The sequence below is a fragment of the Gracilinanus agilis genome, chromosome 1, assembly GCF_016433145.1.
Source record: "Gracilinanus agilis isolate LMUSP501 chromosome 1, AgileGrace, whole genome shotgun sequence".
Taxonomy (NCBI): Eukaryota; Metazoa; Chordata; class Mammalia; order Didelphimorphia; family Didelphidae; genus Gracilinanus; species Gracilinanus agilis.
In genome coordinates this window covers 752,758,146-752,782,051 of record NC_058130.1, presented here as the reverse complement: position 1 = coordinate 752,782,051, position 23,906 = coordinate 752,758,146, and the positions used below count along the sequence as shown (strand labels likewise).

The following is a 23,906-nucleotide window of genomic DNA, read 5'->3' as shown; positions in this document are numbered from 1 at the left end:
CTTCCTTTCTTCCTTCCTTCCTTCCTTCCTTCCTTCCTTCCTTCCTTCCTTCCTTCCCTCCTTCCCTTCCTTCCCTCCTTCCCTTCCTTCCTTTCTGCTTTCCTTTCCTTCCTTCCGTCTCTCCCTCCCTCCCTCTTTCCATTTATCCTCTCTCCCTTCCTCTTTCTACCTGCATATATGTGAATATACATATTAAATAGACTTATATCTATATTATATGTGTTGTGTTGGCATGTATTTATGTGTTAAATGTTTACACAATGTTTTTACATCATTGCCCAAATGGCACACTACACACACACATGCACGCACGCACGCAGCGAGCCCTCTCTTATAAGCAGGAAGTCTAGCTAGGTAAGACAAAGTAAGTCAACCTTTGGCCAGGCAAGTCTGAAAATGGATGCCCCATGCCGCCCCCTCCTCCCACCACCTTTCTAGAAGAGGAGGGGGGCTCGTTTCGCTCTTATCCCTGGAAGTTGCTGTTAGTACCTGCAGAGATGGGGCTCTGTCGGGGCTGTTTTCTTGCACGTTCGTGTGATCGTTGTGTTTTTTGACTTCTCCCAGCTTCAGTTCGTCTCCGTCCTCCCAGGTTCCTCTGACCTCCTCGTATTTGCTATAAGTTCTCCCAGCCCGATAGTGTTCTGCCATTCGTCCAGCTATGTTTGCCTTTTCTCTTGGCAGGGCCACCTCCATGACCGCTATGGACACCTGGTGACTATTTATACCAAACTTCTGCTGACTAAGATCTCCTTCCATCTCAAGGTAATTGGGCTTTACGGGAGAGAGAGGGCCTGGCGGGGTCTCTTGGTCTAACTTCAGGGGCTCCCAGATAAGAGTGGGGGACAGAGGGCCTGGCGGGGTCTCTTGGTCTAACTTCAGGGGCTCCCAGATAAGAGTGGGGGACAGAGGGCCTGGCGGGGTCTCCTTGGTCTATTTTCAGGGGCTCCCAGATAAGAGAAGGAGCCAGAGGTCCTGAGAGGGTCTCTCTTGCTCTGCTTTCAGGGGCTCCCAGATAAGAGCGGGGACAGAGGTCCTGAGAGGGGCTCCCTCACTCTAATTTCAGGGGCTCAGGCCGGGAGGGGGGCCCAAGGGCTAGCCTTCCAGCAGGCATCATCTTCTGCTCCTTTGTGCTCCACACACCCACATGGTCATCACTCCTTCCTCTTGCCAACTCTTTCCCTCAGTGAGATGTTGGCAAAGGCATGTGAGTCTAGACAGAGGTTTGGCCCGCTCTCCCTGTCAAGGTGTCCTGTCGGTACTGGTTGGGAAAGAGTAATCGAACCCATTCCCCGGCATCCAGACACGTTCAGGGGCTGGGGGAGGAAACAAGCCTTTGTTAAGGGCCTGCTGTGTGCTGGGTACCATGCTGGGGGCTTTACAAACACGTTCTTGGTTGCTATTATTATATTATATCAGTCCCGCCATCTTGTTCTATTTGATTCTAAGCTAGCTGAGAAGAATTCTCTAATTTTTTTCCCTTTGTTTTCTCTAGTGCCTCACAAAGAGCCTTGTATAATAGCCAAGTTGGGTTTTTTTTTTTTTTATGCTTTTCAAGCCTTTAAATTATTTTCGTTTGGTAAATTTGTTTCAACACGTCCTGGAAGTCCCCGTTATACTTCTAATCAGTGCCTCCCTCCCCATTAGCATGCTTGATAAGTGGAATAAAACAACCTTAGGCTGTTAAGTACATGAAGCCAAAGTTGTAACCAGGGTGAGACAGCTGGGGCTTTTCCCATGGCGCTGAAATGTATAGGGCATGAATAGCACTTGCCCAGAAATGACTGAGCTTAGCCACCAGTTAGCAAGAATAATTAGTCATTCACTTGACCCCCATTGCCTACCCTTAACACTCTTCCACCTATAAGTCAATACACAGAAGTTAAGGGTTTAAAAAAAAAAAAAAAGAATAATTAGTCATACCCTTCTCCTCCCCTCTCACCCATACCAGAGGAGATCCAGTCACCATCTGACTGGCCTCCCCAACAGCCATGTGCTGGGGTCCCAGGATCTATGTCTGTCCCTCTCCTAAGCCTCTACCTCAGTGAAATTTGTCTTCCGATAGTGTAGTGCCAATCATATGTCAGACACTATGCTAAAGGCTTTAAAATTAGCATTTCATCTTGTGTCCACAACAGCCCCAGGAGGAAGGTGCTAGTATGACCAATTCCATTTTACAGATGAGGAAACTGAGGCAAATAGAGGTTAAGTGACTTGCCTAAGGTCACAGTGTCTATAGCTGGATTTGAACTGAGGTCTACCTGATACCAGGCGCAACGCTTTATCTGCTGAGCCACCTAACTGCCCCTAATGCAGAATAAATAAGTTATCTACAAAGTAATGAAACATGAGGTCTTTGGAAGGGAGAGCACTAGCAGGGAAAGCTTCATGCCCAAGATGGTGCAGAAGAGATGGAAGTGGGGGATTGTAGTGGCTTCGTTTGGCGGGATGGGGGGAGACGTTAATGGCTGGGGAGATCAGAACCTTCCGTCAAAGGTAGTATTCGAGCAGAGCTTTAGAAGGGATTCTAAGAGGTGGAGGTGAAGAGGGAGAGCCGTACACACGTGGGGACCCGCCTGTGCAAATGCGGGAAGGTGGGAGATGGATGGCCTGATCCAGGCGAGAGATGTTCAAGAATTATAAAGGGAGGAGGGGGAAGTCCCTACTGGGCTCATCCTGCATCAGGAAATGTTTGTTGGATTGAATTTATTGTAGTTATTTTAAGAGCCTGCACTTGGCCCAGGAAGAGATGGCAGGTGTGATTTAGAATCTGGATGCCCTTCCTGGCGTCTCACCTGGCCCTCCTGGTCAGCGTGCACTTCCTTCCTAGGCTTGATTGGCTGTGGGAGCCAATAAGCCAATACAGTGGTTTCTCCTGCTGGAGCTGCCCAAGATGAAGCCAGGTCCTTCCCAATGATGTAGTCTGGAAGAGCGACTGAGAGGCTTTTGAGTCACAGCCTGATTCCCCTCTTCCTTTCTCCTTCCTTCTCTCCCTCTATCTCTCTTTCTCTTCCTCCCTCCTTCCTTTCTCTATCCTTTCTCCTTCTTTCCCTCTCTGTCCCTTCCTCTCTCTTCTTTCTCTCTCCTTCCCTCCCTTCTCCCTCTCTCTCCCTCTTCTCCCTTTCCTTTCCTTCCTTCTCTCCCTCCTTCTATTTCTCTCCTTCCCTCCTTTCCTCTGTCCCTTCCTCCCTCTCTCTACTCTCCCTTTTCTTTCTTTCCTTTTCTCCCTTCTATTTCTTTCCTTTCCTCCCCCTTCTCTCTCTCCCTCCTTCCCCTCCCTTTTCTTTCTCTCCTTCTCTCCCTCCTACTATTTCTCTTCTTCCCTCTCTCTCTCCTTCCCTCCTTTTCTTCCTCCCTCTCTCTCTCCCTTCCTCCCTCTCCCTTTCCTTTCTTTCCTTCTCTCCCTCCTTCTATTTCTCTCCTTCCCTCACACCTTCTCCTCTCTCTCTTTCTCTCTCCCTTCTTTCCTCTTCCCTCTTCTCCCTCCCTTTCTCTGGCAGCATCCACAATTCCCCCCAGGCCTGGAGGTGACCGATGAGGTGCTGGAAAAGGCAGCTGGAACAGATGTCAACAACATGTGAGTGTGCTGAGGGTTCTGGAATTCGGCCACCCAGGGGGAGGTGTCAGGCCTGGGGTAGGGCAGGGGTGGGTGGGGGGGAGGCTTCTGAGGGAGCATAGCCTCTGAGACAGAAGGAAGTGATGGATGATGAGCTCATCAGTCATCCAGACATATTTATGGACCCACTCATTCATCTTCCCAAATGGATGGCTTCCCCCGGGGTTCTCCCCCGATTACTGTCACAGGAAACTTCAGAGCTTCCCTCTAAGCTATTTCTGTAGACCCCTTCAGCCCTCTCGTGACACATGGTGCCCGGAGGATCGAACCCACTACTGTGGTCAGTTCTTTGGCTCCAGACAGGACCACACTGAGCCCCAAAAAGGAGAATGATGCTAGACTTAGAGTCAGGAGGAGCTCTTTTGTTATTTTACCCTTTGCTTTCTAACTGTGTGACCATGGGCAAGTCACACTCTTTCTCTGCCTCAGTTTTCTCATCTGTAAAATAGGGATAAATAATTGCACCTACCTCCAGGGTTGTTGTGAGGACCAAATGAGATCCTATTTATAAGCCCTTTGGAGCCACCAAACAGTGGTGGTGATGATGTTTGGGGTTAAAACTGGTCATTTGAAATAGCTTCCGGACAGACTTCGACCATAATTGTCTTGCACCAAGAAGAGACTGTGTGTGCGTGCGCACATGCACGCGTGAGTGTGTGTGGCACAGCCTAGCATGGTACAGAGAGCCCTGCATTTGGAACCCTGGGCCCTGGCCAGCGATCTCAGCTCAGCCACCTGGTCCTCGTCTGATTTTTGGACAAATCAATTAACCTTCAGTTTCCTCCTCTGCAAAGTGACAGAATTGGGCCAGATGACCCCGGGGTCCCTTCCCGTCCTCCATCTTGCACCCCAGCCCCTCCCAGCCCCCCGAGGCTATGCCGCCCCAGCCTGTTCTCATCTCTCTCTTGGCCTTTAGCTTCCAGCTCACTGTGGAGATGTTTGATTATATGGACTGTGAGCTGAAACTCTCCGAATCAGGTGAGCCCCCCCAGCAGAGGAAGGCGATCCGGGCCTTGGGTGGAATTTCCCGGGCTGCCCGTTAGACTTGGGGTGGGAGCAGGAGAGAAGGAAAGAGGGCAGGTTGGCAGCCCTGTGACCTTCGTCCCACAGCCCGACAAGCCGGGGAGGGTCTGAGGCCCGGGGAAAGGAGGGCAGATTCCCACGGAGGTGGTGCCCCGGGCAACATATCCCCGAGGGGCGGCCACTGCGCTGCTCTCCCTCCCAGACACGGACAGAGAAATGCAGGTTCCTCCTCCTGGCCTCCAGCCACGCAGACACTTTCCCTGCGGAACCTCAGTGCTGGTGACTCGGAGAAAGGAAGGCCTGGCTTGGGACGCCTCCGTTTTCCTCCTCTGTAAAAGCTTGAGACCCCAGATCCTGTGATAAGTCACTTCATTTCCCTGAGCCTCAGTTTCCTCCTCTGTAAAATGAGGGTATTAGACTATGGGAGGTCCCTACCAGCCTGCTGCTTGCTCCAGCCCCTGCCTCCTCTTACGAAGGCTTTCTCCCTTGTCAGTGTTCCGACAGCTCAACACAGCCATTGCCGTGTCTCAGATGGCATCGGGCCAGTGCCGCCTGGCCCCGCTCATCCAAGTGATCCAGGACTGCAGCCACCTCTACCATTACACGGTCAAGCTCATGTTCAAACTGCACTCCTGTGAGTCCTTCTCTTCTGCCCCTCAGCCTTCCCGCCTCCTCTCTGAAATCCCCGCAGGTTTGCCATCCACGAAATGAGAGCCTTCAGGGAATGGATCGAGCGAGGCAGCTCCTGCTGGCCTCGGCTGTGGATTTTCCACTTTGTAGATGATCTGGGGAGAGGCCAGCTGGCTCAGTGGACAGAGAGCCAGGCCTGGAGAAGGGAGGTCCTGGGTTCAAATATGGCCCTCGATACTTCTAACTGTGTGACCTTGGACGAGTCACTTACCTCCCATCGCCTAACCCTTACTGCTCTTCTGCCTTGGAATGCATACTTAGTATTCATTATAAGATGGAAGGTAGAGGTTAAAAAAAAAAAAAAAGATTATTTGGGGCCACTTTTATTTTAACCCTTTGAGGACCTGAGGTCTCTCTCCCTGCTCTTCACAAACTCTGTATACAGCTCTGACCACAAAGCCATCAGTGGGAACTCATAAATTGCAGACTCATTTTAAAAGCTTGATTTGAATATTATTAACAACTTTATTAATATTCATGGATTAATGACTTAACCGTAATATTAAAGCCAAGCATTTCTTCTTTCTTAATTGATATGGTTTTCTAAATTTGCATAATGCATTCCAAAGACAACTAGGAATCAGCTACCATTTTTATTCCTCCTGCAACCCCAATAATTAATAAGTATTTTCTGAAGGAATGAGTGAATAATTGAAAAACTGGCTGATAGGTTGACATCAATTCAACAGACTTGTCGCTGAACATCTCCTGGGTGGGGGTGGGGGGGGCGTTAAACAGAATTCTGGGCTCCAAATCAGAGCAGACCTAGCTTTGAATCCTGCCTCTGAACATAGTTGCCATGTGATCCAAGGTAGGTCACTTCCCTTTGCTGGGACCTCAGTGTTTTCATCTGTAAAATGGCCACCATGGTACCTGTACTACCTGCCTCCTGGGATTTTTTGGGCTGTTCCAAGGAGATGGCCTATCGAAGCACTTTGCAAGCTTTAAAGCCCTACAGTTATTATTATTGTTTTTGCTGTTGTTATTAATGACCCATCTGCCTGGCCAAGAGGTTGAGAGATTTTTTTTTTCCAGGTGACTACCAAGTTATTGCTATTTTCCAGGTCCGCACATGGTCACTGAGTGGCACTGAGACTGTGAGGCTCTGGGCCTCAGAGAGAGGCTGGGATTGTCATTATTCCCTATTATTGTTATTATATATAATATTATTATACAGAGATGGAGGTCAGGGTGGGGAGGGAGAGGAGTTGGGGCCAGGCAGATTCCTATTGGGGTCTCCCATCCTCCCCGCCCCTGTGGGCTCCCCAGAAAGTGACATGATGCCTTTGGAATCTAAAGCAAATATTACAAGTAGTGAGTGGTAAGTCAGCAAAGCTTCACAGCTGAATTGATGGACCTGAGACAGGAAGACCTGGGATCATATCCCACTTCTGATGCCAGCTATGTGACGATGGGCAAGTCGGTCAACATCTCAGCCTCAGAGTCTAGATCTAGAAAATAGGGATAATGAATAGCCCATCATGTGTTGCATGACTTAATAATAGAGAGCCAGCCTTGGAGTCAGAAGACCTGGGTTCAAGTCCTGACCATGGCACATGGCACATAATCCTCTCCCATCCCCTCTCCAGAGGACCAATTTCTATAACAGAGAAGAGGTGAAAAGCAGTTTAGCACATACTAGGGCAGCCAGGCGGCACAATGGATGCTGGGCCTAAAGTCAGGAAGACTCCTCTTCATGAGTTCAAAACCATACTCAGACACTTACTAGCTGTGTGACCCTGGACAAGTCACTTTACCCTGTTTGCCTCAATTTCCTCATTTGTAAAATGAATCAGAGAAAGAAATGGCAGATCAGCTGTGTGTCCCTGGGTAAGTCACTTCACCTTGTTGGCCTCAGTTTCCTTATCTGTAAAATGATCTGGAGAAGGAAATGGCAAACTAACTGTGTGACCCTAGGCAAGTTGCTTTACCCTGTTTGCCTCAGTTTCCTCATTTGTAAAATGAGCTAGAGAAGGAAATGGCAAATACTCCAGTGTCTTTATCAAGAAAACCCCAAATGGGGTCAGAAAGTGTCGAATATGACTGAACAACAATAAATGACACTTACTGGCTTTGTGACCCCAGGCACGACAGTGAACCCATCTCAGCCTCAGCTTAATTATCTATAAAATGGACATTGTATTACCTGGAATTCCTTAAAGTCAGAATTCCTGATTTTTACTAAATTCCTGTGTCTGGCATCACTATTTACTGGGCCACACGACCTCAGGCTAGTCGCTTTCTTTATCTATTTGAGCATCAATTTCCTGATCTATAAAATGGGGAGGGTAATATAAAGAAGATAAACTTTGCTGTTTTGTGAATGACTAAAAAGCATTCTTCTTGCCCCCCTAGGTCTGCCCGCCGACACACTACAGGGTCACAGGGATCGTTTCCATGAGCAGTTTCACAGGTAACAGGAGGCAGGCCCAGAGACAACAGCAGAGACCTGTGGCACCTACGTGAGAAAAGTGGCCTGAATTGCCCTTCTTGGTGCCTGACCCGACCCTTTGTCACAGGGGTTCTGAGAAGGGGGAGGTACTGAGAGAGCTCAGCCCTTGTATGAAGGAGGCCTGATTGGTGTTCCTCCCACTTAGCTGTCCTTGCCTTTGGAACACCTTCCTCCTCTTTACTATCAATCATCTCCTAGAATCACCATCCATCGAGACTTAACTCATAAGCCATCTCCTACAGGAAGCCTTTCCCAATCCCCCCATTCCATCCCCATAAATGATCAGTTGGGTCTCCCATCTCTAGGCCTGGCTCTGATTCCATTAAACCACCTAGCTGCTCCCAAAATCATTTGTAAATGGATTTTTAAATTTAAAATGTTTAAATTTTAAATTTTAAATGGTTAAAAATTTAAATTTTNTTAAAATTTAAAATTTAAAATTTTTTAATTTTTAATTAAAATTTAAATTTAAAATTTAAAATTTTTTAATTTTTAATTAAAATTTAAAAATTTTTAATTCTTAATTTTTTAATTGAAATTTTAAATGCACAAAACAAAATATGTAGGATTACAAAGGAAGCCAATTTTAGTGATGTAGCTGCTAAAATTCTTTTTTTAAAAAAAGTTCATAGAGCCCAGGTTAAGAAGCCGTGCTCTGGCCTAACCTGACACTCTCTAACCTCTCCCTATCCACAGCCTCAGAAACTTCTTCCGAAGGGCCTCAGACATGCTTTACTTCAAACGCCTCATCCAGATTCCTCGGCTGCCAGAGGTATAGTCGCCCCTCTTCTTGAGTGTGTGAATAGACCCCTAAGCAGGTCAGTGAAGGGTGTGGGCCCTGCCTAATGGCCACATAGGAATCTGTCTTTCCCGACGGCTTTGATTGGGGTGCCCTGAGATCCCCAAGCAAGCAGTTGGGATGGATCTTGGGTTCTCAGCTCCCAGCTAGGATGGGTCAGTTCAGGTGGTTCTCAGGCAGCGTTAGGGGAGCGACAAGTGACCGTGATGAGGCCATACAAAGGTCTGTTGAAGATTGTGGGGTCACCGAGCCTGGAGAAGAGAAGACTTTGGGGACACGTGAGCGGTTTCACGTATCCAGTGGATGTTGCTCCTAAGAGGAGTCGACCTTGTTCTGATTGGTCTTAGAAGACAGAATCGAGAGCAGCGGGCGGCGTTGTAGATGGACAGACTTTGGCTGGCTGTCAGGAGTAACGTCCTTGCCATGAGAATGGTCCCAGAGTGGAAGGGCTTCCTTGAGAGGTCCTGGGGTCTTGCCTTTAGTTATTTGTTGGGAACGTGGTCGTGTATATCCTTTCCCAAAATGTGTATTAATGACTTAAAAAGCACCACCTTTATTTCCATGTATGCCCTCCTCCCTCCCCTTCTCAGAAGGCCAACTCTTGTAACAGAGAAGAGGTGGGAAAAGTGGTTTAGCAAAACTAGCCATCCCATTGGCCAAGTCCGCCCATCTGTGCTGTGTGCCATACCCACAGCTGCCCACGTCTGCACAGAAAGGAAGGAGGGCTTGTTCTCCCACGGAGAGGATTGTTCAGATGGGACCCGGACCAAAGGGCCCTCCTGGTCCCTTCCAACTCCAAGGCTCTCCTTCTGAGCAGCGTGGGTTCTTTTTCCTTCCGCAGGGGCCTCCCAACTTTCTGCGGGCCTCGGCTCTGGCCGAGCACATCAAACCAGTGGTTGTGATCCCCGATGAAGCCCCTGAGGATGAGGAACCAGAAAATCTCATTGAGATCAGTTCTGGCCCCCCAGCTGGAGAACCCCCGGTAAGAGCTTCCCTCACTGCTTGGGCTCTTCTGCTTGGAAGGCCATCGCAAACAGGGCCCGGCTCTGGTAAGGGGAGAGGAGGAGGGTGGAATCATCCCAAGAGGGCCTCGCCCTTAGGGTCCAGTCTAAGGCCCTGCTGGTTTTGTTGAATGAATGAACGAGTGTGTGAGTGAGTGAATGAGTGAATGAGTGAATGAGTGAATGAGTACTGCTACTATCCTTTGGGCTTCTGGCACAGAGCGGGTGATGCAAAATCGAATAAAAGTCATCTTGGTGATTTGATTTGACTCTTCACAGGTGGTGGCTGACCTCTTCGAGCAGACATTTGGACCACCCAATGGCACAGTGAAGGATGATAGGTGAGGGGCCCAGAACCTCAGGGGAGAGGGCAGGAGACTCCACGGCAGAGCTAGAATTGGGGCTCTTCCTTCAGCCTAGAAGGATGAAGGCTGAGTGGGGATGCAACCGTCTTTCCAGGGCTTAAACTCATGAAACATCATGGCTTAGTGCAGTGATTCCCAAAGTGGGCGCCATCGCCCCCTGGTGGGTGCTGCAGTGATCCAGGGAGGCGGTGATGGCCACAGGTGCATTTAGCTTTCCTATTGATTGCTATTAAAATTTTTTAAAAATTCATTTCCAGGGAGCCAAGGAATATTTTTTTCTGGAAAGGGGGCGGGAGGCCAAAAAAGTTTGGGAACCGCTGGCTTAGTGGGTAGGGGATTAGGCTTAAAATCAAGAAGACTTGAGATCAAATCCTTTCTCAGACACTTAGTAGCTCTGTGACTGTGAGCAAATCACTTAACTATAATCGCCTCAGTTTCTTCATCAGCAAAATGAGGCAGGTGGACTCAGTTAACTATGAGAGGTCTCTTCCAATGCTCTGAAGGGCAGGGGGTGGGGAAATAGGTCCCAGACACCCCTTGGGATCTGAAAGAGGGCACTGTAAGACTGAAAATCAGTGCAATTAAAATGAGCTTTAGCCAGAACATTTGGGTTAGTTTCATGTCTTACCTAAGCATAATGTTTGTTAACCAAAGACTTTGCTTCACTCCTTGTCAGGAAATTTTCTGTATGAGCCCATTTCCCCACCCTGGTAAATAGGGAACAAGGATGACAGCTGAATATTTGCTGACCAAGAATCTTATAGGATCACCATTCTGAACATCTTTTCTCATACATTTGGATACAGAACCTGTAACTAGTGGTTCTGGTACCAGGGCAGTCACTACATCGTGTGACATCCTTCAAGTTAACCATTTACCCAAGAAACAGGCATCTGTTAAGAGCCTACCGTATGAGGGGCGGCCAGGTAGCTCTATGGATAGAGTGTCAGGCCTGCAAATGGAAGATTGTGGGTTCAAATGTGGCCTTGGACACTTCTTAGTGGCGTGATGCTGAGCAAGTCACTTAACCTCTATAAGAGTAGAAGCTAGATAGCAAGTGTCATTGGGAGAGAAAATTTCCTCCTCGAGAATCCCTAACACCAGTAAAGTCACAGGACTTGTAAGAGGGAGGAGAGAGGGTTAGAGAAGAAAAAGAGAGGAGGGAAGGAGAGAGGCAGAAAGACAGAGACAGAGAAGAGATGGAGAAGAGAGAGAGGGAGTAAAGATGAGAGAAAGAAAGAGAGAGAGGGAAGAGGGAGGAGAAACGATAACATTTCACTACTGATGGGCTATGCGGGGTGACAACAAGACTTTGAGGGTGACCCTGAGCCCGTGAGTCTGAGGGATGATGATGCCCCTGACAAAGAGGAGACTTGGGGGACAGAGATCACACTTTCCCTCTCATACAGATCGAGGGGACAATGCCTCCAGTATACCCAGTTTGAAATATCCACTAAGCAGTTGGTAACAGGGGACTGAAGCTCAGGGGAGAGGCGAGGGCTGGATCTATAAAATCATGCTTGTAGAGATGATGGTTAAACCTGTGGGAGCTGACATGGTCAGAAAGAGAAGTCAGAGATAGAGAAAGTAGAGGGGAAAAAAGCGAAGAGCTCAGGTTTAAGCCCACAGCTAGGACGGGGTCTGAATGCTGCCTACCCACGGCACCTCCCCAATGTAGCCTGATTGTCGTGATCCCACAGGGACCTCCAGATTGAAAACCTTAAGAGGGAGGTCGAGATGCTCCGGGCTGAACTTGACAAGATCAAGCTGGAGGTGAGTTTTTCCCCAAAGGGAGTTATTTGTAATACCCCAATAATCATGGAGCAGCTAGGTAGTGCAGTGAATAGTGTGGGGCCTGGAGTTAGGAAGACCTGACTTCAAATCTGGCCTCAGACACTCACTAGCTATGTGACCCTGGGCAAGTCATTTAACCATATTTGTTCCTCATCTGTAAAATGAGCTAGAAAAGGAAATAGCTAAGCCACTCCAGCATCTTTGCCAAGAAACCCCCCAAAATGGGGTCATGAAGAGTTGAACAAGGGAACGAGGTTGGAGAATGGATAGCCAGGCCTGGAGAGGGGAGGTCCTGGATTCAAATCTGGCCTCATACACTTCCCAGCTGTGTGACCCTGGGCAAGTCACTTAACTCCCATTGCCCACCCTTACCACTCTTCTGCCTTGGAACCAACACACAGTAGTGATTCCAAAAGGGAAGGTGAGGGTTATAAAAAGAAATAAAGAATTGAACACAACTTAAAAGCAACTAAATAACAATAATAATCATGAGAAGACATCTGTGGAAAGGCAGTAGATTGCAATGGAGAGAACTTCAAGGGCACCCCCTGGCCTGGCTGTCTGCAGAGACCTGGCCATATCATCGAAAACCTCTCGGCCTTGGTTTTCCCATTTACAAAGAGGGAGTAATGGTGGCTGTAACGCAGTCCTCACCAGTGAGTCTTGGGCCCAAATGAGGTGATGCCCGTAAAGCGCTTTGTTATGGTTATTATGGTTATCATTAGTTAGAGCAGGCATGTTATATAATAGTATAGAATATGGTATATATATATATATATAAAATTTTATAGATTATATTCTGTTATAGCATATTGTAACACATTATATAACATTATATTATTACATATGATAACATCTTATCTTATGATGTTATCTTGTACTATATTATCTTATAACATATTATATTCTTATAGCATATTATCTTATGTTATACTATATTATATTATTTTATAACATTATCTTCTATTATGTTATAGTATATTATTTTATAATATACTATATTATTTTATATCGTATTATTATATTATGTTATATTATATTACATTACATTACATTACATTACATTACATTACATTATATTATATTATATTATATTATTGGAGGATCCAAGAAGATGATGGACATACTGGCTTTCTAAGCTTCAGTGTGCTGTAGGAATGCCTGTTGTTATTCTTAGAGACAGTGTTGTGCCCTAGAGGGAGAGTGTCCCCACGCCGTCCTGGGTTCAGATTCTGGCTCTGACACGTGACCAGCCACGTGACCACTTAGTGTCTCTCGGTGCCCTCAGACAACTCTGGAATTTCTAAGCTGTGGAGCGGGTGCCGGGTGCCGGCGCTCTTTCCTGGAGGGCAGAGTGTCGTCTCCTAAAGATAATGGCTGACCACAGTTGGAGTCTGGCCGTAGATCGCGGCGCGCCCTCCCGCACTGTATTTCCGTCGTGGGTTTTTTACCCCGTGGGTAGCGTGGGGGATGAGAGAATTTGTGTTGTGTGAAAGCGCTGGCAGAAGCGATATCCGACTCTTTAGCACCTTTCGAGGAGGCAGAGAGAATCCGAATCACAAAATGTCAGAAAACGGTGATCAAAAAGTATTTCTTCTTGTTTTGTGGAACACGTAACCGATTCAGCGCATTACTTCCAATGAGGTCCTTCCTGTTTTTCTGTGTCTCCCGCCCGCTGAATTTCCATCTATTCTCTTCCATGCGTTAAAAAAAAGAATTTCAGTGATGTAAAAAAATAAAATTAAAAAAAGTTATTTCTCCTTGTAATTGAAAAAAAGGAAATTTAATTTTAAAAAATAGCTGATCCGAGTATAATACGGATGCTACATAACAATCTATAATTAAAATCATAATTGGATCGGGATTAGAGTTTTAATTTCATCGGGGACCTCCCAGGTGAGGAAACTCCCTCCGCCGGTGCAAGCTGGCACCCATTCTACGCCCAGGGCCCTGCCCCGGGGTCGCCGGGTGGCTGCCAGGGCCTTGGGCCTTAGGGATGAGGGCCACGAGGGGCCCCTGACTCTCCTTCCCTGCCACGAGCAGGCCCAGAGGTACATCACGCAGCTGAAGGGCCAGGTGAACGGGCTGGAGGCCGAGCTGGAGGAGCAGCGGAAGCAGAAGCAGAAGGCTCTGGTGGACAACGAGCAGCTGAGGGACGAGCTGGAGCAACTGAGGAAGGCCCGAGTGGAGCAGGAGAAGGCCCAGGGCCTCTACCAGGAGGCTGAGAGTAGGTCCTGGCCCCGGGCCGCCCCGAGGCCGAGCACCGCCGTGGTGCCGCCTCACCCTAGGAGACGGGGCAGTCTCAGCCCTCAGCCCCGCAGCGGGGAGACCCCCCCCCGCCCCCCGCAGTACTCCAGGCGTGATGAGGGCCTGCCCCAGAGGGGGAGCCGTGCTTTTTCAGGATCGGGGAGGCGCGGGCCTGGTTGTGGGCAGAAGGAAGGCAGCCAGGAGCCCGGAGGAGGGGAGTGCCTGTCGGGGGCTCCTTTGTGCAGGGAAAGGGGTTCTCCTTGGTGAGGAGGAAGGCCGCCTCGCCGTGGGCGTCGGGGGTGAAGAAGGAGACGAGGGCAGAAGGGACGGGAGTGTGAACGGAGCGTTAGACTTGGGAGTCAGGAAGGCCTGAATTCGAAACTCAGCATCCGTCGGCCTCAGTTTCCCCGTGTGTAGGGTGTCCCAGGATCTCACGAGGTGACGGAGGTCTGTAAAGGGCTCTGCAAACCTTAAAGTGCCCCATGAAGGCGTGGGAAGGGCCACGTTTCCTCGTCCCTCATCCGGGCTGCAGAGGAGTCATTACAGTGACTGGGCCTCAGGCTCCATTTCAGTGGGTTTCTGTGTCATGTTCACAGGGCGGGGAGGGGGGGCTCACATCCTGCCCTCCCCAACCCATCCGCACCCCCTTTTTCCAGAGAAGGCCAGCGCCACGGAGGCCCGCTACAACAAGCTGAAGGAGAAACACAGTGAGCTTATCAACACCCACGCTGAGCTCCTCAGAAAGGTACAGGCTGCCCCCCACCCCCACCCTGGGGGGACCCCTTGATCCAAGAGCAGCGGGCAGGCCCCTGGGCCTCCACTGGTCACTGGATGGGTGACCTCGGCCAAGCGGCTACTAAACCATAAGCAGAAATAAAACTAGACTTGGCGTCAGTCAGTAAAGCGCCTACTATGTGCCGAGCGCCGTGGACACAGAGAAAGACAAAAGCGGGGTTCCTGGGGGCAGCTAGACGGTGCCAGAGTGCTGGACCTGGAGGCAGGGAGACTCATCTTCCTGAGTTTAAACCCGACCTCAACACTTCCTAGCTGTGTGACCCTGGCCAAGTCACTTAACCCTGTTGGCCTAATACATTAAAAAAAACTGGAGTTTCTGCCCTCAAAGAGCTTCTCTTCTAGAGGATAACCGTGTGTAGCACACAGTCAGTCAGCAGGCTTCTATGAAGCCCCCTCCCTTTTCCAAAGCCCTTGGAGGCGGCCCGAGTCTGGGGAAGGGGGAGGCTTTCTGGGTGATGGTGACGGCGATCTGTCTGACCTCAGAACGCAGATACGGCCAAGCAGCTGACCGTGACCCAGCAGAGCCAGGAGGAGGTGGCCCGGGTGAAGGAACAGCTGGCCTTCCAGATGGAGCAGGTGAAGCGTGAGTCGGAGATGAAGGTAAGTGTCCCGCTCCCACTCCCTCCCTGCGGACCCCAGGTCCTAGGGCGGCGGGTGGCCAGTGCTTCCCTCGAGCCAGAGACCAAGAGGGGAGAAGCCACTAGGCCACTGCTCCTGGTCAACCCCCAGGAGGGAGGTGCTTCCCTCTCCCCAGCCCCCGAGCCCCCCAGCACCCAACACACATCCCTTTCCCTAGAGAGCCCCCCAAAAGGAGGTGCTTCCTTTTCCCACATCTCCCTGCCCCCCAACACCCCAGACACCCAAACATCCCCGCCCATAGAGAGCCCCCCAGAAAGGAGGTGCTTCCCTCTCCCACGCCTCCCCAGCCTGAGCACCCTCCCCTGCCCCAGTTGTGATTAGACCACACTGAATAAAGACCCCAGACGGTGGCCCCCGGCTGCCCTGGGTGACACTTTGTCCCGTCCCAGCTCGAGGACCAGAGTTACCAGCTGGAGAAACTGAAGAGAGAGCTGGAGGCCAAAGCAGGAGAGCTGGTCCGAGTTCAGGAGACGCTGAGCCACAAGGAGCAGGTAGGAGAACCCGAGAGGTGGCGCTGTTGTTCCTCATTTTATGCCTCGGGAGAGCTTGAGTGATTTGCCCAGAGAAGAGGCTGGATTTGATCTCGGGTCTTCCCGAGTCTGGGCTCAGCGCTTCCCTGGCGGCTCATCGAGTCTAGGGAGGACGGGAGGTGCGTAGAGAAGCGCCCCGTGGGAGGGTCACTCGCAAGCTCTCGGAAGATTCGAGGAAACTCTTTCACCCGGGAACTAGGGAAGGCTAGACAGAGGGGGTGGCGCTTAGGGCCTGTGCTCTGTGCCTCGGTTTTCTCACTGGTTAAATGAAAACGTTGGACTAGACCTTCAAGGCTGCTTTCAGCTCTAAATCTAGGATCCTGTAATAGTCACTGCCTCTCTGTGCCTCCGTTTCCCCATCTGTAAAAAGAGGGATTGGGTTTGATGGCTGCCAGCTCTCCCAACCACGTCCATGAGAGCACAAAGTTTCCCCCCTCCTCCCCCCCAGGGACAAGGCGTCCTTTTTGGCTCTGGCGGGGGCGTCCTGGAGACTAAGACAAAGATGCTCCGAAGCTTCCCTCTTCTCCCCCCCCCCCCCATCTTGCTCTCCTTGGGTGTGGATGGAGCGCCCCCTGCTGGAGGGCTCTGTGCTAGGCAGTCAGAAGGCACAAGAATGGCCTTGCTTGGGGGAGGTGCTGAAAGAGGAGACAGAAAGACCCAGGTTCAAATCCCACCCCAGAGACTTTCTAGCCAAGTTCCCTGAAGCTCTTTCAGCTACCCCTTCCTTCACTGGGAAAAATGGTGACCAGAAAACCTGTAGGGCCTGCTCTGGATTCAAATCCTGCCTGGGATCCTTCCTAGCTGTGTGACTGTGAGCAAGTCACTTAACCTCTTAGCCTCACTCTATTTCCTCCCTTGAGGAATTGATTGTAACTCGTAATATTATGTAGCCTATCACAGTATAACAACATCAATTCTATAACAGTAGAGAATAAAGATTTTCCATAGATATATAAGTAGGGATGATATTATGTATAAAAACTGAACGATTGATTGATACCTGTAATATTAGATAGCCTATCATAGTATAACCACATGATATTATGTTGTTAACTACATAATATTACATTTATCACAATAATTACAATTATGTGACAATATACGATAAAGATGTGTCTGTAGGTATATAAATAGGGATATTATATATAAAGACATAGAATGGTTTATTGTAACATATTAGATAGCCTATCATAGTATAATCACATAATATTATGTTGTTAATTACATAATATTACATTTATCACAATAATTACAATTATGTAACAATGTACAATAAAGGAGATGATATAAATAGATATGATATTATATATAAAAACATAGAATGGTTTATTGTAACATATTAGATAGCCTATCATAGTATAACAACATAATATTATGCAATTATATAACAATATAGAATCACGACGTAGCTCTAGATAGGTATAAGAAGGATGATGAGACTATCCGTAGTAGCCACCTCAGAGAGGCAGCCCCGGAGTTAGGAACACCCGAGTTAAAGTCCTGCTTCTGAAGAGCACCGGTTAGATGAGCTGAGGGGAGTCACCCAATCTGTCGTTGTGCTGGGTGACTCTCATCGAGCCTTTGGAATTGCAGAAAAGGGAGCCGCCTGCATTAGTAGAAGGTTTCCTCAGCCGGAGTTCTCTACCTCCGGGACATCTTGGCCAGTGAAGGCTGGGAGGCTCAAATGAAATAATGGATGGATGGAAGCAAAGCCCTGGCCAATTGCCTGCTGCATCCCAAGCACGGCGGGTACAAATAGGAAAGCCGAGCAGCCTCTGGTTGTGAGGAGCGCGCACTGAACAAGACTGGAATGCCCAGAAAGCACGGGATAAATGTCGGACGTTCTCCTCACGGACCCAGCTCTGAGCGGTCTTGCTTCCGATAAGGGAAAGAGCCACTAGAATAGACAGACATTTATGTAAGGTGTAGGCACGTATATTCCCAGAGCACCAAACCTGGAGGCAGAAAGACTCCACTTCCCGAGTTCAAGTCTGGCCTCAGACACTTCCCAGCAGGGTGACCCTGGGCAAGTCACCTCACTCTGTTGGCCTCGGTTTCCTCATCTGTCAAAAGAGCTGGAGAAGGAAATGGCAATTGACTCTAGGATTTCTGTCAAGAAAACTAACCCTGTTTGCCTCAATTTCTTTATTTGTAAAATAAACTGGAGAAGGAAAAGGCAATCAAGGGTCTCTGCCAAGAAAACCCCAAATGGGGTACTAAAGACTTGGACGTGTCTGAAATGACCAAACAACAACAACTAGTCTCTCTGTCACTCTAGGGATTATTGGTGGGCCTGTGTGTGTGTATATATACATATATACACGTATATCTGTAAGATTAGAGAGGGTTAAACATACTTTCTATTTTTATATGTGTACATGTATATGTGTATAAAATATAAAAATAAAATAAAATTATCTTAATATGAAACTATAATCTAATTTCCACATATACACTTACATATATGTTAATGTATACAGAATCCCTCCAGTGATGTGGGATACGTTATCTGTAAGAGATCCGCAGGTTTGGGGGTCCAGAGGCTCCCGATGAGCCCGGAAAGTTGATGCAGTCTTGGGCTATGTGAAGAGACGAGGGCTGGCCTGGGTCAGGAGGGCCTGCAGCCTCTAAACTCCCAGCTTGTACAGATAAAATACATATGAGATTAGATGGGAATAATCCTCCAAGGAAGACATTAAGATTAAGGAGGATTAGGAAAGGCATTTCTCTCTCTCTCCCTACCTCCTCCCCCTTCCTCTTCCTCCCTCCCTCCTTTCTTTCTTCTCTCTCTTGCTTTCCCCTCCTCCTCTCCTCTCCCTCTCCTCTCCTTCCTTCCTCTTCTATTCTTTCCCCCTTTCTTTTTCCCTCCCGCCCTCCTTCCTCTCTTCTTTTCTCTCTTCTCTCCCTCTCCACCCTCCGTCTCCCATTCTTCCCCCCTTTTTTCCCTCCCACCTTTACCACTCTCCCTCCCCCCTTCCTTTTTTCTCCTCTCTCACCTGGTGGAAGAGGGCTGGGCGTATTCCTCTTGGCCTCAGAGAGCAGATCTGGGGAACAGTGAGAGGCAGATACAGATTTCAGGCTGCTCCAAGGCCCAGCTTGCCAGCCATCAGAGCCTTCCCAAAGGGGAATGGGCTGTCTTGGATTGGAGGGAGGATGAGCTCTCCCTCACTCAAGATTTCCAAACAGAGCCTGGATGGCCACCTGTTGGGGAGGCTGTAGGAGGGATTCTTGGTCAGGTACAGGTTGGACTGGACAGCTGTGGAGGCCCAACAGTGCTGGGTGACATTAGAGCTGGGGGGGTGGGTCACAGGCATTGTGAAGGGTTTGGAGTGATGACCACAGCTGAGTTGAGCTGAGTTGGGAAGGTCAGGCCTGTCGAGGAGGGCCGAGGGCCTCACTCTCTCCTCTGGGGGGGGGTTTACAGAGTGGTTCCGAGCTGAGCTCCAAGCTGGATGCCCTGCACTTGGAAAAGGAGTCTCTGAGCAGCACCATGAGGCAGCGGGAAGCCGAGCTACAGTCGGCCCAGAGCCTGGTGCAGGAGAAGGAGGCGGCCTTGAGCCGGGAGCAAGAGCGGAGCAGCCGTGAGATTGAAGAACTGCAGGGGAAGCTGGCAGAGAAGGTAACCTGTGCTCTCTACCCCCTGGTAGGACTTTCCTCCCGAGAGGATAAAGACCTGAGGCTAGAGCAGTGATGGGCAAACTTTTTAAAGAGGGGGCCAAAGGAAAGGAAATGCTCCTCTGTCAGTCTGTTTCTAAGGCAACTCTTTCGATGTTTCATTGTATTATATCCTACTCATTGTATTCATCAGATTAGGAATAATGTCACATGGCCTATAGAACATTTCAGGGGGCCGCATCTAGCCTGCAGGCCATATTTTGCCCATCACTGGTGTAGATGGTTTCTGAGGTCCCTTCCAGGTCTAGAGCTAGGATCCCATTCTTAGTCACTTCATTTCCCTGTGCCTCAGTTTCCTACTCTGTAAAATGAGGTAATTAGACTAGACATCCTTCCTATGCTCCTGATACCCTCCTTCCCAGAGACAGAACATTGGGCACTGGAGAGAGCACTAGACTTAAGAGTTAAGTTCAAATCTCAAATGACACTCACTTCGCTGTGTGACTGTACAAATTTCTTAACTTCTCTGAGCCTCTCTTTCCTCTGCTATAAAATGAGGCTATTCAATAATACATGTATATATAACACGTATATATAACCCAGTGGAATTGCTTGTCAGCTCTGGGAGGGGGCTGAATCATGTAACCATGGAAAAATATCCTTAAAATAAATAAATAAATACATTTTTAAGAACTGAAAAAAAAAAGAAGAAGAAAATAAGGCTGTTGACTTAGATCTGAGGAGCTGAATATAAGGAGCCAGAACCAGATTAAAACAGTATTAGAGAATATTTAACAAATTAAGTAAAAAGAGCCAGCCAGGTGTCTCAGAAGCCAGACCTAGAGACAAGAGGTCCTGGGTTCAAATGTAGCCTCAGATACTTCCTAGCAGTGTGACCCTGGGCAAGTCACTTAACTTCCATTGCCCAGCCCTTAATGCTTTTCTGCCTTAGAACCAATACCCAATAGGTGGTTTGGTGGAGCAGCCCTTGTTTCTCTTTGACTTTGACACTACCAGACTAAGCCACCTGTACACCCTAGATACTCAGCCTTGGTGTAAACCAGTGGTTCCCAAACTTTTTTGGCCTCCCGCCCCCTTTCCAGAAAAAATATTACTTAGCCCCTTGGAAATTAATTTTTTTTTTAAAGTTTAATAGCAATTAATAGAAAAGACAAATGTATTAATGTTTCTACCTTTTTTGCAAAATATAGTAAAGAAAGGTGTAAATTAGAAACATTGAACTTTGAATTTATGAAACTATTGAACTCAGAATAGAATGTAATACAAAAAAAGTTAAAACATTCGAAATCATCTTAATGAGAAGGATGAACCTGGTGTTCTGCTACCAATTTAGTAATCCTCGGCTCTGTTTTCATCAGCAGTAATCTTAAATCACCGTGATTGACTATTTGCAATTGGTTTCTTTTTTTTGTTAATAAATTGGTTACTGCACTGAATCCACATCCCAAAATGCACCCGTGGCCATCACTACCTCCCTGGATCGCTGCAGCACCCACCAGGGGGCGGTGGCGCCCACTTTGGGAATCACTGGTGTAAGTCAATCCCTCCTCCTCAGTTTGCCCATCCACCAGATAGGGATAATACTGCCCACCTGTACTTCCCCTCCACCCCAGCCTACTTTGGAGGTTTCTCACAAAGCACTTTGTGAGCTTGGAAGCTCTTCATGGATGGGGATGGTTTTCGTGTTCCTTCCCAGGATGCCCAGCACCAGGGCCTGCAGCAGAGACTCCTGGACGAGCAGCTGTCCGTGCTCCAGGGCGCTGTGACAGAGGCCGAGAACACCCTGCGGGATGCTGTGAACAAGCTGGATGACCCCCTGCACCTGCGCTGTACCAGCTCTCCAGGTGAGGGCAGGAGGGAGGGATAGAGGAAGCGGGGCTGTGGGCTCTGGCACTTGGCATTTCTGCAGATGCCCAGCCCACCCTTGTACCCAAGACCGGAGGGCGGCAAGCGCTCAAGCCAAGCCAGTCAACATATCAGCTACTATCAGAGGGTGTATGCGCCCCTCTTGGCCCACCGTCCCCCACCTTTCTTTTTTTTTTTTTTAACCCTCACCTTCCATCTTAGAGTCAATACTGTGTATTGGTTCTAAGGCAGAAGAGTGGTAAGGGCTAGGCAATGGGGATTAAGTGACTTGCCCAGGGTCACCCAGCTAGAACATGGCCGAGGCCACATTTGAACCCAAGACTTTCCATCTCTAGACCTGGCTCTCCGTCCACTGAGCTACCCAGCTACCCCCTAGTGGCCCACCTTTCTGACCAAAGGAGGGTGGTGTTTCCTTTTCACTTCTCTAGAGCCATAATGACTCCCTATCATTAATATACATTAGTTAATTACTTTAAAAATTAGTATATTTAAATGTCAAATCCATATGTCAAAACACTATAAGTATATTTAAATTAGTGTGTTAAAGTAAATTAGTATGTCTAAATACGCTCATTAGTTTCTATAAATTAATATATTTAAATTAAAATAAATTAGAATGTCTAAATGAAGTCTTTTGGCTTCATTTTTTTTTAAACCTTTACCTTCTGTGTAATTGATTCCAAAGTCAAGTGACTTGCCCAGGTTGATACAGCCAGGAAGTATCTGAGGCCAGATTTGAACCCAGGATCTCCCGTCCACTGAGCTAGCCAGCGGCCCTCTTTGGCTTCTCATGTGCTCTCCCGCTAGGTCCCAGTTAGGGCAAATGATGAATCGTGTGAATTGCGCTCATTCATGATTAGGATTTGGGCCACACGCTTCCATTGGGTTGGACCCAGGCGCCACTTTTTACATGGTTCTACCTGTGCCGAGCTCCTTGGAGCCCACGTGGCGACTTTGAGGGCTTCCTCATTTGCACTCCTCGAGAGCTCTCTGCGGTTCTGCCCAGAGCAGCTTGCCCAGGCTTTCCTGCTCGTCCCTGCAGCTGCCGTTCCTTGGGGCTTGGGGGCTCCCCTTACCCTCATCCTGTTCAGGGGCCCCCCAGGGGATGGGCACCCGCTCTCTTTCCTGATCTTGGCCAGCACAGAACGTTCTGCCCCAACGCAGCGCAGGGCTGGAGAGGAGACTGGCTTTCTTGGCTCTCAGGGGCCCTGCTGGTCTGTGTGGAGCTTGGGGTGTCGCTGGAATGGGTCCCCCCAAGGAAAGGCGGCACCTCGAAGGGGCCCCAAGCCTGGCCAGACTGGAGGTGCCAACGAGGGGAGACATCTCTGGGCTGAGTCCTGTCTCTCACTGTCTCTGCGCCTCCCCTCCCCTCCGATGTGCATTTTCAGATTACCTGGTGAGCCGGGCCCAGGCTGCCCTGGATGCCGTGAGTGCCCTGGAGAAGGGGCAGATGAAGTACGCGGCCTCCATGACCGGTGAGTGCCGGTGAGACGGCCGTGTTCTCGGGCTCTGGGACGCTCACTTCGGGGGTGACACCGATTAGTCAGCAAACATTTATTAAGCACCTGCTGTGTACGCACAGCCCCTGTGCCAAGTACTGGGAATGGCACAAGAGGCAAAAGAGTCCTCATTCTCGAGGAGCTTCCAGTCTCATAAAGACCAGTGTACGGGCTGAGGGGCGCCAGGAGGCCTTGAGCAGGGGGAGGGGGCCACTGATCAATAAGCGTTTTTTAAGTGCCCGCCAAGCCTGGAGTATCGGGTTTTGCGCTGGAGATACAAAAACAGAAGCAAAACAGTCCCTGCCGTCCCGTGTACCTGCTCTGGGACGTCCGAAAGACAGAGTGATGCTGAGTCATCTTGGGGAGGGAGGGAGCATTTCTATAGTGTCTGCTCTCAGCCAAGCCCTGTGCAAATATTATCTCAAAAACATATATCTGGAGGGACCAGAAGAGGACCTTCTGCACAAGGCACTGTCCTAGGCACTGGGGGTACAAAGAGAAAAATGAAACAGTTCCTGCCCTCAAAGGGCTTACATTCTCCCAGACCTCCAAAGGGACTTTCAGATCTCTGTTCTCTTCCTAACCCCAGAGACCTAAAATTACAGGTTCCCTTGGGGGGAGGGAAATAAAGGCCCCAAATATCTCCATCCCTCTAACTCCTTCCAGAAATGTCCAGGCCAGCTATCTGGGCTAGAGGGGAAAAGCAAACAAATTCTACTTTGGGAACTTTATCTTACCCCTTCACTTCTCTGTCTGCCTCTGTCTCTCTCTTCTACTTTTTCTTCTCCCCTCTCTGTCTCTCTCTGTCTCTGACTTTCTCATTTCTCTTTCTCTCTCTCCCTTCCTCCCTCTCTCCTCTATTTCTGCCCCCTTTCTCTCTCTGTCTCTCTCTCCCTCCCTCTCTCTGTCTTCTCTTCTCTCTCTCTCTCTGTTTCTCTCTCCTCCCTCTCTCCTCTT

The 23,906-nt window shown here is 48.9% G+C and overlaps 1 protein-coding gene and 1 long non-coding RNA gene across 3 annotated transcripts in view; one reads left to right on the top strand and one right to left on the bottom strand.

Moving 5' to 3' along the window:
• The window catches only part of HIP1R (huntingtin interacting protein 1 related), a 76,503-nt gene extending 52,746 nt beyond the window's left edge, over positions 1 to 23,757 (top strand). The window contains exons 5-20 of the mRNA XM_044673214.1: positions 682 to 762; positions 3,498 to 3,574; positions 4,530 to 4,591; positions 5,130 to 5,270; positions 7,682 to 7,739; positions 8,475 to 8,550; positions 9,419 to 9,559; positions 9,858 to 9,919; positions 11,644 to 11,716; positions 13,781 to 13,964; positions 14,641 to 14,729; positions 15,263 to 15,379; positions 15,808 to 15,909; positions 19,373 to 19,567; positions 21,281 to 21,428; positions 22,839 to 23,757. Of these exons, the coding sequence (XP_044529149.1) occupies positions 682 to 762; positions 3,498 to 3,574; positions 4,530 to 4,591; positions 5,130 to 5,270; positions 7,682 to 7,739; positions 8,475 to 8,550; positions 9,419 to 9,559; positions 9,858 to 9,919; positions 11,644 to 11,716; positions 13,781 to 13,964; positions 14,641 to 14,729; positions 15,263 to 15,379; positions 15,808 to 15,909; positions 19,373 to 19,567; positions 21,281 to 21,428; positions 22,839 to 22,939 (1,707 nt within the window). The 3' untranslated portion in view covers positions 22,940 to 23,757. The remainder of the gene's footprint in view (positions 1 to 681; positions 763 to 3,497; positions 3,575 to 4,529; positions 4,592 to 5,129; positions 5,271 to 7,681; positions 7,740 to 8,474; positions 8,551 to 9,418; positions 9,560 to 9,857; positions 9,920 to 11,643; positions 11,717 to 13,780; positions 13,965 to 14,640; positions 14,730 to 15,262; positions 15,380 to 15,807; positions 15,910 to 19,372; positions 19,568 to 21,280; positions 21,429 to 22,838) is intronic.
• Positions 17,329 to 19,425, bottom strand: LOC123244690. Of its 2 annotated transcripts, none has more exons than XR_006506086.1 (3): positions 18,945 to 19,425; positions 18,409 to 18,587; positions 17,329 to 17,845 (listed from the first exon to the last, which is right to left on the bottom strand). It is a non-coding gene; the product is annotated as an uncharacterized LOC123244690 (long non-coding RNA). The 2 variants fall into 2 exon arrangements; XR_006506087.1 differs by lacking the exon at positions 17,329 to 17,845 and adding an exon at positions 17,997 to 18,023.
• Positions 23,758 to 23,906: the final 149 nt, after the last annotated feature.